At 48.5% G+C, this 12,521-nt stretch overlaps 1 protein-coding gene across 1 annotated transcript in view; it reads left to right on the forward strand.

The window, feature by feature from the left end:
* Positions 1–5,785: 5,785 nt before the first annotated feature.
* Positions 5,786–12,521, forward strand: part of LOC117739049 (slit homolog 2 protein-like) — a 46,746-nt gene continuing 40,010 nt past the window's right edge. The window contains exons 1-3 of the mRNA XM_034545322.1: positions 5,786–5,994; positions 6,875–6,946; positions 8,713–8,784. Of these exons, the coding sequence (XP_034401213.1) occupies positions 5,786–5,994; positions 6,875–6,946; positions 8,713–8,784 (353 nt within the window). The remainder of the gene's footprint in view (positions 5,995–6,874; positions 6,947–8,712; positions 8,785–12,521) is intronic.

Here is a 12,521-nt window from a genome sequence, read left to right on the forward strand (position 1 = left end):
AGAAAAAGCCAGATAGCAAAGAGCAAAAGGATTTAACACAGATTCTAAACATCTTTACAAAACCCTTCTGCACTAAAGCATCACCGAGATATGAGCCAAAGAACACAGCAACATGAATCGCTTTATCGCTTTACAGTCAGCAAATGCAGCTTACCTTTGTTGATTAGAAGAAGGCTGCTGTATTTGGATGTATTGAACACCATAAGTAATATACAAGTGAAATATATAGTTTGGTCAATGAGAAAATTAAAATTGCACAGATGGTGCCCAAATGCGAGAGATAATCATCCTGAAATTGCTTTTTTTCCCTAGGCGAACCTGAAACTTCTATTTTTGCTGTGTTTCATCTTTATTTACTCTTAACCTGTAACATATGTATTTAATATTTACACATCAAAAGCTCACATCGGTTGCCTTTATTATAACACCAACACTGTTCAGATAGCCTTTGTGGGAGCAGAAACCTAAAAAAATAGGTTTGTTTTTAAAGCAAGATGCCCAGAGCCTAAGTTGATCCCTGTTGAAGGGAAAGATGACTGGTTATATCTCGCTCTGTAAATTGTTTTTTTTCATCAAATCTTCTACTGTTGGCGATATTCAAATAATTACTAATAAGTAGTGGATTTTATAGTAAGAAAACACTCTTTTGAAACCATTTCTGTCCCTTGGTCCCACACATTCAACAATATATCCCTACCACGTGAAACCAGACACACCTTCCCAACATACCAGCCCCTTAATGGGATCCCATTCACCTCCTCAGCATCTCCCCCTGGGGCCCTCGACGTCTGTGTGTGTGTGTGTGTGTGTGTGTGTGTGTGTGAGAGACAGACGGTGGCCTCCCCGTCCCCGTCACGGCAAAAGCGACCAGTCACTTAACGCACCTCAGGTCCAGTTTCAACACACCTCATCAACGGATCCCATTGGCACGAAACTGACAGCTGGGAGAGAACCACGACACAAGGAGGAGTTCTGTTTTTTATGTTTTCTGTTAATGCTGCTGTTTGTGTGCTTTGGTGTGGCACTGTGTTCATCCCTCTGTGTGTGTGTGTGTGTGTGTGTGTGTGTGTGTGTGTGTGTGTGTGTGTCACTGCAGCTGTGTAACCAGCCCCTGCGTTGACAGTGCCAGTCCAAACACAAACATCATTGGTTTTTTAATGATGTGATTATCAGGCAACACACACACACACACACACACACATACACACACACACACACACACACACACACACACAAACAGCGTGACTCTGAAGGGGGACAAAGCCAAAGCCGTTTTGATTAATGTGTTTAATTAATACATGGCTGTAATAAAGTGTTTGGAATTCTGTCTGTCTCTGTGTGTGTCTGTCTGCCGCACGGTGTCAACTTGTGTCTGTGCATAAATGAATATTTGCAAGTGTGTGTGTGTGTGTGTGTGTGTGTGTGTGTGTGTGTGTGTACAGTAGGACGAGCTCTGAGCAGCATGTGTCTCAGTAGCAGCTGTCCAGAGGCCAGGTGGCTGAACTGACCTCTGCTCACACACACACGCATGCACACACACACACACACACTACACACACACACACACACTGACCCCCACACCTTCTTCAGCTTTACTGCATGGCCATAAACCAAAGATAACACAAACAGCTCCTAAATCAACAGGCTAGATTGAGCCCAACATCACAGCCGTCAGACAGATTCATTTCTCATCAGCAGCTCTCCTCACTTGACAAATCTAGCAACAACAAAACACCAAAAAAAAATCCGGATTTTTAAGAAGAAAGACTCATGAATGGGGTTTTTAAACTGTGGCATCATAATTACCGCATGCTTCCACTTGTTTGCGATGTGCTTTCTTCTCAGTGTGAATGGGAGTCTTTTATTTATTTGTGGTTGTTATTGTGGGACATTAAGCCCAATGTGGGATGGGCTGTATAAATGGGAGATGACATTTAAAAAGAAGACTCCATACATTCATTCATCATTCGTGCATTCAACAACGAGTCCTTAGTCTAGAATTAGACTGCTCACCTGTCGCTGCTCTTTCTCACTTCATTCAAACTTGACTTATTAACAGAACACCATGGCGTGTCAGGGCCTTGGTTAAAGCATGATATTTAATCTCAAATGAATACTATATGAACTTCATAAGTAAACGAGACCACCGACATCGTCTGTATTATTCTTTACGCAGCGACCAGCCCATTCAGCCCATTAGCTGGCTTTGAACTCATTTAACTTTTAACCTGCAGTCGGAAGCCCCAACATCTCCTCTTTACAGCCAGGAGCAGAGCTTCTCCTCTGTGGTACCCGCTGGGAGCCAACACCACGCTGCTGGAGGTCCAGGCCGCATTGATGGGCCCGCGAGAGGGAAAGGGGGGCAAGGGAGAACCTGGACCAGGACCGTTGAGGTTTTCTAAAGGGAGTCTGGCGCTTGGAAACACTACCACTTTCATCCACATGGACCATGTCCGAATTCCTTGCAGTTAGTTCAAAATAAACACATTTTTAGGTCATTATTTGTTTTTCTCAACACTCAGATGTCAAATATAAATCAAAATGACAAAATGTATACCTGCAGGAATGGTGACGTGTGGCAACACTCAAAATATAACGCTGTGATGTCAATCAGGTATTTCAAGTTGCGCCGGCCTTCCCTGACAATGTCATCCGACTTCCCGAGCGGTGCAGATAATAGACCTCTGTTCATGTCACCTGGAGGGTCGATGAGGGTTTCACTTCAGGAGAACAGCGGCGACTCACAGCAACATTTGACAGCGTGTGACTTTATTCTCCTCTTGGTTTTTTTCCACAGTTATCATCTGTAACGTTCTCTATGATGAATCTTGAAATTATAGTTATTTGTGCCTTTTTTCTGTATTTCAATTGACCCAATATTGTCACAGTTTTTCTCCGTGAGGTAAGTTCATGACTGTTGTCTTTGTCTACTCTGTATACACGCCAGCTCACGCAGGGAGTTTCCCATCTGAACCCAGGGTCTAAGGACACAGGCAGCCGTATGGACAGATTGTAATCGTCTTTGAGAGGAAAACAAACTGTAAAAATAAAATGTACTGGACTGCTTAGTCATTGAATGAACAGTAAAAATGTGTACTCCGGACACACGGGAGGAGATATTGGCCTGAGAGGAGAGGCCGTGTGCCCTGAAGCCTCGTCGTATTGCGGGAGACAAGAGGGTCTCCGTCTCCTCCCCTCTCTCTTTCCTCCCTCACTTTAGTCACGGCACACCGCCATCAATGACCGGCCCCTGCCCCCATGTCGACTGTCTCTGACTCCTCCCCTTTGTTCCTGTCTCCTCCACCCCCCAAAAAACACAGTCTGGGCAGACTGTGTGTGTGTGTGTGTGTATGTGTGTGTGTTTGTGCGTGTGTGTGTGTCTGTGTGTGTGTGTGCGTGTGTGTGTGTGTGTGTGTGTGTGAGAGGGGTGGGATTGGGGATTTGTGGAGAGCAGTATAAAGCACACACACACACACACAGAGAGAGAGAGTACACATCGGCATTACGATCACACACAGCTGTTTGTGTCCTGCCTTGGGATCCGGAGAGGGATCAAGAGGAGGAGGGAGACCGGCTTCGCCCCCACAGATCTAGTTGATGATCTAGTGCTGCACCATGATCCACCAGCGTAACTCCAACATACTAATCTAGATGTAGTGAGATTACTTCATGGACGTATTTGTGAGTCACCGTGAAACTTTTCAAAGTTGCACTCATTGAACACATTACTTTGACGTAACAAGAATAATTGATTTAGCCTCAGATCAGAACACCTGGGAGAACCTGGAGGAGAGTGCAACCCCATCATACCGATGGAATTATGTATCCGGGATGATACGTTCCCAAATGATTTAGCAACACCAGCTCAAGAAATTGACAAATCTCTCAAAGAAAAAAGTCGCCAAGTTGGCGAAAACTGACCGCCCGTCCGTCTTCAGGCCTCCTTCAGCAAACATGGCCGTTGTTAATACTCACAGCTGTAAAGCTAGCAGCTTGCAGAAGACTGGTTGAAGAGCAAGAGTGGGAGGGCAGGAAAAACACACAGGTGATCCGGAAGGTGGCTCGTCCAATCAGCACGGTCCGGCTGAATGGACGGAAATGATTCGACAGGCTCATTAGAGTCCTGCCACAGAAACACATTTTGGCTGAGCATTTGATTCATTTATTGCCATTTATTTCAAAAAACACTAAATATAATTAAAAAACGGACCATTTTCTAAATGTATACCTCCTGTGAGCCGGTATATAGGCTGCTCCTTTTTTCTTCTTCTTTTGTAACATTTAACTCTTTCATAAAGCTCCATGCACCATCTGACAAGTGAAACTAAATCCTCATCCTATTCGTGAAGATAACTTGTTGAGGTGCAGTGGGGGGATATGCAAGTTGTAGAGGGCTCAACCGGTAACACAACAAAGTGTGTATCCATCGCGGAACAGGTGCTGTTTCCATGTCCTTTTTTTTCTCTTCTTCTTCTTCATTTTTTTAAAGCGGACACCGCAGAGCAACAAATATGTCTACAGCACTTCATTCCTTGAATCCGGCAGTGCATGCGGAAACTAAAGACCCCCCCCCCCCCTACACACACACACACACACACACACACACACACATAATTTTGTCCACGTTTCCACCGAGAAGCTCTGTCGCCTTCCTGAGGCCAGATAAATAAAGCATCAGGTGACCGGGGACACTGCAGCGGGGAATCAAACTGTTGCTGTTTGACTGACGGCCAGTTGGAAACCTGCTGCTGTGTGCCCTGAGGGGGGAACGCAGCGCAGCGTGCGCGTGTGTGTGTGCGCGCGTGTGAAAGAGAAAGAGAGAGAGAGAAAGAGTTGCCTGGACAGACGCAGTAGCAGACGTGCCCGCTCCAGTCTGTCTCTCCCTCTCCCTCTCTCTCTCTCTCTCTCTCTCTCTCTCTCTCTCTCTCTCTCTCTCTCTCTCTCTCCCCCTCACACACACTCGGGAGCAGCGCTTTGACGCACCACGCAGAGTTGGATTATAGTGTTGCGCGCTGGTCTTCTCCGGGGCTTTTCTCCCCTCCCTCGCGCTGCCGTTGCCACTGACCAGCAATTGATACCTGATCGGATCAATCAACATCTCTCCACCACGGTGACCTCTACTGAGTTTCTTTTTTTTTTTTTTTTTTGGGAGGGGGGTGTTTGGGGGGGTGGGGAACTAAGTGCCTCCTCGCCGGACGCGTGTTGTGAATTAATAACCAAGACAGCCTCACCTGGAGCGTGTGTGTGTGTGTGTGCGTGTGTGTGGGTGTATGTGTGTGTGTGTGCGTGCGTGCGTACGCGTGTTGGAGTGTGTGTGTGCGCACTAAAGTGTGCGTTTCTCTGGATCAGATCAAGCATCGAGGTGTTTTAACTGGCTTGGTTCTGCACATCTACACAGACGCAGCACACACCACGGGGATTTGGGCACCGCATGCCGGGGACATGTGGAACTTTGCGCCGCTTTAGCGCAGCCAGAGAGCCGGTCCGCCGCCTCGTCGACCTCCCCTCTCCCTGCCCACCGGTTCACAGCCTTCAGGCATCGAAACCCCTCCGAGGAGAACCAAATGTAAATTCAGAGGGAGAAATTTCGGAAACACACGTCTGAAAAGGGGGGGGGGGGGGACAACGAGGAGAGAAGGACGGCATCCCGTTCGTGCTGCAGAGTTTGGTGAGCTGGTTTCAGGGGATATCGGGGCTTCTTTTTTGTAACGCCCTTGTATTTTTGTTAGTATTTTTTTTGTTTTTTTTGTGGGTCTCACGTTGTGGGCCCCCACTTGCCGCAGTGATGGTGGGAGCTCTGAGCCCCGCTGGCCCCGGCCGCTCCCCGGTGACCGCGCTGGGGCTTCTGGTGGCCGTTCTGCTATCGGTCCTGTCCGGCAGAGCGAACGGACAGCCCTGCCCGGCACAGTGCGCCTGCACGGGGACTACAGTGGACTGTCACGGCCAGGGGCTCCGCAGCGTGCCCAGGAACATACCCCGCAACACGGAGAGACTGTGAGTACCGAGTGGGGGGTGGGGTGGGGGGGGGGGGGCTTGAAGAACGCAGTTCGGCTTTAATGTGCGCACAACATTCCCCAAACAATTTCAACACACTTCATAGGACATATCTGTAGAATATCACCTGTTTCTTTGTCTGCCATACATAAATAACAAGTGTGCACTTACATTACTCTTTTTCCAGCGTGTATTTAATAAAGCTGTGCCTCACCTGGAGGAGGTGTTATGATCATATTCTGTTCTTATGTTGTTTTTAAACTGCTGTTGCACTTGTATTTCTGTCCTTTTAAACGGCATGCCGGCGGTATAGTGGGAGGATAGTTTCCTTGGGGACCAGGTCTTAACAGCGCAGGGCTTTACATGAGAACTAACACGTGAAACACTGTAAAATCAGCTACATGGCACGTGTTTAATTTTTTTGTCACGTAAAGTGTAAAAAAGAAAAGAAAAGAAAAGAAACACGTGAGTTCTAATTGCGTTGTGTTTGTATTCGTTATCGCCGACCGGCGCAGCTGAAGTCCGGGTGCGCCGCGGCAGGTTCGCGCTGTTGCATTCACAGTTTGTCTGGAGAGCCGAGGAAGTTAATCAAAAACGGATTTGGACAAGTGGGCTTTGAGTTAAACAGGCCCGCGGTTTCTAATAGCCGGAGACCCCCTTGATGAAATGAAAATGTGTGCGCGCGGCAGCCTGCTCCGTGATCCTCGTGACGCTCAGATGACAATCCACGCATCGGCCACGGCATACCAAGTTTCAGCAACAACAACAACAACACAACTATAGGAGCTCACCTGCGTTGTCTTTTTTTTTTTTTTTTTAAATTAATTTGTATTAACCTATCATATCTCATGCAGCCTCTCTAACCCGTTCTCCTCCTCAGGGATCTGAACGCAAACAACCTCACTAAAATCACCAAGGCGGATTTCGCCGGACTGAGGCATCTGCGAGTGTTGTAAGTGTCTTCTATACCTCTTTTTTTTTTTTTAAATCTGTACCTCCTTTCTTCTCTCCTCCTTTTTACAGATGCAAAAGAAGAAAAAAAAATCACCTTTCAATTAAAAAAAACTCCTCCGACAGAAACACAACACGCAGTTCCCAGTTCTGGTCAGGCATCATATGGCTCATTCATTCAGCAGCCCTGGAGCTGCCGCATGCGGCACTGCGTCTAGGAGGAGCGGCGATTTCATTGAGTCTGTGTGTGTGTGTGTGTGCGTGCGTGCGTGCGTGCGTGCGTGTGTCCAAACAGAATAGCGCCGGCACCTGTTAATGCTGTCGCGTTAATCTGCCAGTGGAAGTGTCAGGAGGGGCTTATTTTAACCACCGGGCAAAGAGAGGGAAAGAGATAGCGGTCGTTAGGTGTAACCGCGGAGGGAGGAATGCATGCTGGGAGGGAGGGAGGGTGCAAGGAAAGGAGAGGAAAGGAAAAAGAGTCAAGTAAGAACAAGTTTGTCACCTGGGATGAGTCCAGGTTAAGACTGAAACGGGGATAGCCTGCTTTTATTGCGTGTGCGTGCGCGTGTGCGTGTCTGTGTGCTATCCAGCGGCTAAAAGTGAACGGCAGGGAATACACATTGTTGGAATTCCTCCAGAGATTATGTATTTGATTGAGCGTGTGTTTGTGCGCGTGTGCGCGCTCCAGTCTTTCCGCTAGCGGTTTCCCCAGTGTTCCGTCTAGTCTGATTGTGCGCCGGTCACACGCACACACACGCGCGTACACGCGCGCGCGACCACAACCGTTCCCATTTCAATTAGAGCTCCAACAATTTAGTCGACAGAATTCTTTGCCAGCACTGCCGAGTTTCATTCGTTCAACATTCTCGTTCCGGTGTGTGTCCGGGGCATTTATTGTGAAGGCAAGCACGGAGAGGAGAGAAAAGGGGGGGGGGGGGGGACACCCTATAGTCGGACGTGTTAGAGAGGAATAAAGTTGGCGGCATCTTGCTGCAGACTTCGGAGCCTCGTGTTAATATTCTGTTCCCGTTATAAAGGGATAAGTCTCCGTCATGCAATGTAGAGACGACGCGTTAGCGGAGAACCTGGAGTTAGGCCGCTACGCTGCACTGCGCTGGTACAGCTGTTACCGCTTATAACGGCGTCCCGACGGTCAACGGCCCACAGTATCCCCCCCCCCCCCCCCCCCCCCCCTCCAGGTAAACGTTAGCGCTGTTAGCAAAGCTAGCTAACCTCGTAGGTTAGCTAGCCTTGCTAACGTAGGTTAGCTAGCATGCTCCGAATTAAAAGAAATTCACAATTTAAAGCAAAAACAAAGGCTAAAAAACGGGTTGCAACTTCCCAAATGTGAGAGAGTAATGTTTTTTTTGTTCATACATGAAAGTCGGTGAAATATCTTTGTGCTTTGGCCTGTTGGTTGAAACAAGCATTTTGAAGGCGCCTCTCATTGTGAGAGGTGCTTTTCAGTATATTTCCGTGATGAAATGAATTGTTAGCTCCACCACTCTGTTTTTCCTTCTTTTTATTTTGTCTTTTTTATTCTCACCCGCTGCCACCCATCTCCTCCCCTCCCCTCTCCTCTCCAATGTCAATCCCGCCTCACTCACTTTCTTCTTCCTCCCCTCTTATCTCTGGCCCCATCTGGCCATCTTTCTCTTTCTTTTTCCTCCTCTGGCCTCTCGAGGTGTCATCGCACAAATCACTGCCCGCTCTATCGCTCTTTTTTCCTGTCCGGTGCTTATTGCCTCTCCTGTGTTTCTCTCTCAGGCAGCTAATGGAGAACAAAATCTCCACGATGGAGAGGGGGGCCTTCCAGGACCTGAAGGAACTGGAGAGACTGTGAGTTACACTTTTGGATACAAGCTGCCACCGCTTTTCCCCTGATTCACCCTTCTTCTTTTCAAACACTTGACGATGCTGGTGCTTGGAAACCGAAGATAAACGTTTATTTTTACGTATGTGGAAATGCAATACAACATAGGTGACGGCTGAACGATAAAGCATACAGAAAGTGCACACGAGGCACCAGAACGACAATACTCGTATGGTAGAAGTGTGTGTCGCTCTTCTGGCTGCATGATTCTTGTTCCTAAAGATGTTCCCCTGATTCGCCGCTTTGATTTGAATACCTGGTGAATAGTGGCTTTGGTGGAAACATGTCATCAACTTGTGTCATCCACCTGCTGCTTTGAATGTTTTCAAAATGCAGCAAAAACATTTTTTAAATTTCAATGTTACATCAGCCAGTGTGTTCTGTTTTTTTTTTTTTAACGCCCTGTCGGTTTTGTAGATGCAGATTCGTAGCGGTCGGTGAATTTGGCCCTGAGTTTCTGACACTACCACGCTTTTGACGCCGGATCATCAAGGTCATCAAAGCTGGAAATAAGTGGACTTGTCTGATTGATCTAGTAGCAATGTCTTGGACTGACGACCAAAGATTTTACTGTGATTTAATGTAATATTCATGTCCTGGGCAGTCTCTTAAAAGGGTTTTGAGACCAAGTTCCCCTCGGAAGAGAATTTTACACAGTGGCCAACTGGTGGAATTACAATTTCCCGGGTCCTTCATGTGACCCAAAATTACTTTGTTTCGTAGACTTGCATTGGGAATGAGGCGTCTGTAACTCAGCAGATGTTTTTTTGTTGTTCAGGTCAATCAAAATAGCCTAAACGTTGTAAAGAAGCCGAATCCAGAGTTATTTTTCCTCCCTCCCTTCATGTGAATGAGGCCGAGGCTGGACCGAGGGCTGGGAGACGGGGCTAAATCGGAGTATTTTCATCCAAATTCTATACCCGGAAACTCAACTTGATTTTCTGAATGCGCCAATGAAAAACTTTGATAGGAATAAAAGGTTTAGGGTTAAGTTCTCTTTATACATCCATGGTCTTGACCTGGTGGTGTTTTAGCCCCCACCCCATCGGTGTGTCTTCATAAATGTTTAACCTAAACCTCCATGAGGTGCGTCTAACTCCAATTTCTCCAACTGCAATCGAGTCACGGGGCAGTGGCTGAGTGAACGGCCAGAGGTTGTTATGGCGTTGGCCCGGGGAATGACTGGCATTCAGCATCCGACCCCGAGGCAGTTATGGCATAATTAAGTCATGGTAGTGTGTGAGAGACAGACAGGGGGGGGATGCGGACCCCTGGCTGCTGATATGTCCATTGTGTCGACTGTCAACTTTGCTTGACGTGCGAGCCGTTCGCATACGTGGGTGTTTGTGTGTCGTGCGGGCCTGGCTGCCAGCCAATGAGGAGTCTGAGGAGGCTCAGAGACTAGCTTTTAATTAAAGGCACATAAAGAAAGAAAAAAAGTATGCGCCGCTCACACACACGCGTACAGGTCCACTAAAACACATACATTACCTGAATACACATGGAGGTATCCGCCTGTGCACGGACGCACGTGCAGCACTAAACCGAGCAAAGGTAGTTAATCTTCATGATCGCTTTTTTTTAGGGCAGATTCTTCAGGAGAGCCCGGGATGAAACCATGAAGTGTCACCGGGCCTGGTTGGTCATCTCTCCCGCCGCCCCGCGGCTGCTCTTTGTTGACAGAGCGAGACGCTCTGTGCACCAGCTGTAAGGGAATCTGCTACTCGCGCGGTCCGACGCTGGGTTCTGTCCAGCCAAGCAGGTCTGGGAATTCCTGCCCACAGCAGGCAGACAAAGAGGGCAATATCTCACTGTGTCCCTCCGTGCAAAGAGATAGTGCACGTGGGTGAACTACAGAATCTCATTCGTACATATGAGCACACAAACACACATTTGCATGTACGATGTAGTCCGCTTTGGGAACACCGGCAGCAGATAGAGCCTCCGAAGCAGCTAACCTTCTGAATCAACGGGGCTGTTTCTCTGGTGTCCTCGCGAGGGGCTTTTAACTGTAATGCAGCGTCTCTGGCGTGGCATGTTCACAAACACAAAGGTGGAGTCGGAGTCATCAGTGCCCCCACCCCCCGCCGCCCGCAGGCGCCGGACAATGGCACATCTCCGGCGTCTGGAGTCTCGGGGGGCTCATTTCAAAGGCCTCCGTCCTCTGGGGGTCTGGGGGGGGGGAGGGGGGGGGTGCGCCTGCTGGGCACCACTGCCCGGAGGAGAGGGCCCTAAGCTGGCCTGACGGATCCGCAGTGACTGCCCCCCACGGTGGGGGAAAACGGTTCCTCTCCCCCCCCCCCCACCCCCCCCCACCCCCCCTCACCCTTTTTTTTCTTCTTTTGCGACAGGCCCTGCAGGGCTGGGCAGGTTGGGGTCAGGTGTGGGGCAATGGCTTGGGGGGGTCGGAGGAGGTGTGGAGGAGATAGGCATGTCACAACACACACGTGCACAGGCACAACAACATGCATGGGTATGGGCACGCTCGTCCATGCGCATCAACTTGCGCAAGGCTGCTTCGTCAGTACTGACTGGTACCCCCCCCCCCCCCCGCCCCCCCTTACAGCCACTCACACTTCATTCATGCTTTTACCTCTCTTTTGTTTTTCTCCCATACCCACCCTCCCATCTCTCTCTCTATTGTCCCGCGCTGATAGGAATGTCATACATTCCTCCCTCTCTCTCTCTGTCGATGGAGAATAGAAACTTCCTGATCCTCTTATGCTCCTCTAACTGGTTTATAGTCCCCCCCCCCCTATCCAATTCAAAGCCTGCGAGATTGGAGAGGACAGCAGCCACACAGAAAGAGAAAGGAAACAGTAATTACAGGTATTGAGACTCTGCGGTGAGATAGAGCCTCAGATGATTAGCCTGTAATTGAGCGACGGCATCGTTACCGATCACTTCAGCGGCGATGAATAACTGTAAAACAGATTACAGGTGGAGAGGCGCGTCTGTCGACGGCGATCACAAACCGGATGATTATACCTCAAACTAAGATAATCGGGTTGTAATATACATACATTTTATGTAGCGACTGAGCTTGAAATCATCTGCTACAACTGTTCCTTGTCATCCAGTCGTTTTTTTTTTTTTTGGATGGATTCTTTCCAGAGTCACTACAGCTGCCAACTTGTGTTGTATGTGTCGGCAAACAGTAAGCTGTGAAAATGCTAAAAAAGCATGGGGCAACAAGATATCAGATTGGAGCGTGTGAAACCCTGGCGAGTGGCGGTTTACTACGCCAGCAGTCAGGTCAAAGTGTCCACACGGTTTGGGATATAACTATGGCAGCAGTAATGATGTGTGTGTGTGTGTGTGTCCAGTGTGTCCAGTGTGTATTATGGCAGCAGTGGCATCGCTGGAGTAATAATTGCATTTCTGGTGGTTTGTTATTTCCTTCCCTGCCAGCCTGCAAACCTGTAGTACCACACATCTACAAGGCTCTGAGGTGTTAAGAGTGTGTATGTGTGTCTGTGTGTGTTTACTGTGTGGGTTTGCGGCCCTCCAGCATCTGTTTATGATTGCAGGGATTATCACCACGCTGCAGTGTGACATTAGCTCGCTGGAGAGACTCTCGCACCTCGGACTAGTGGCGACTTCATTCACATTCAGCCAGATTCTCACTAATGAATCACGACTGTGGGAGTGCTCTGAGGGCGTTTATGTGCACACACACACACACACACACATCCAGACACGC

Source organism: Cyclopterus lumpus, chromosome 1 (genome assembly GCF_009769545.1).
Source record: "Cyclopterus lumpus isolate fCycLum1 chromosome 1, fCycLum1.pri, whole genome shotgun sequence".
Lineage (NCBI taxonomy): Eukaryota > Metazoa > Chordata > Actinopteri > Perciformes > Cyclopteridae > Cyclopterus > Cyclopterus lumpus.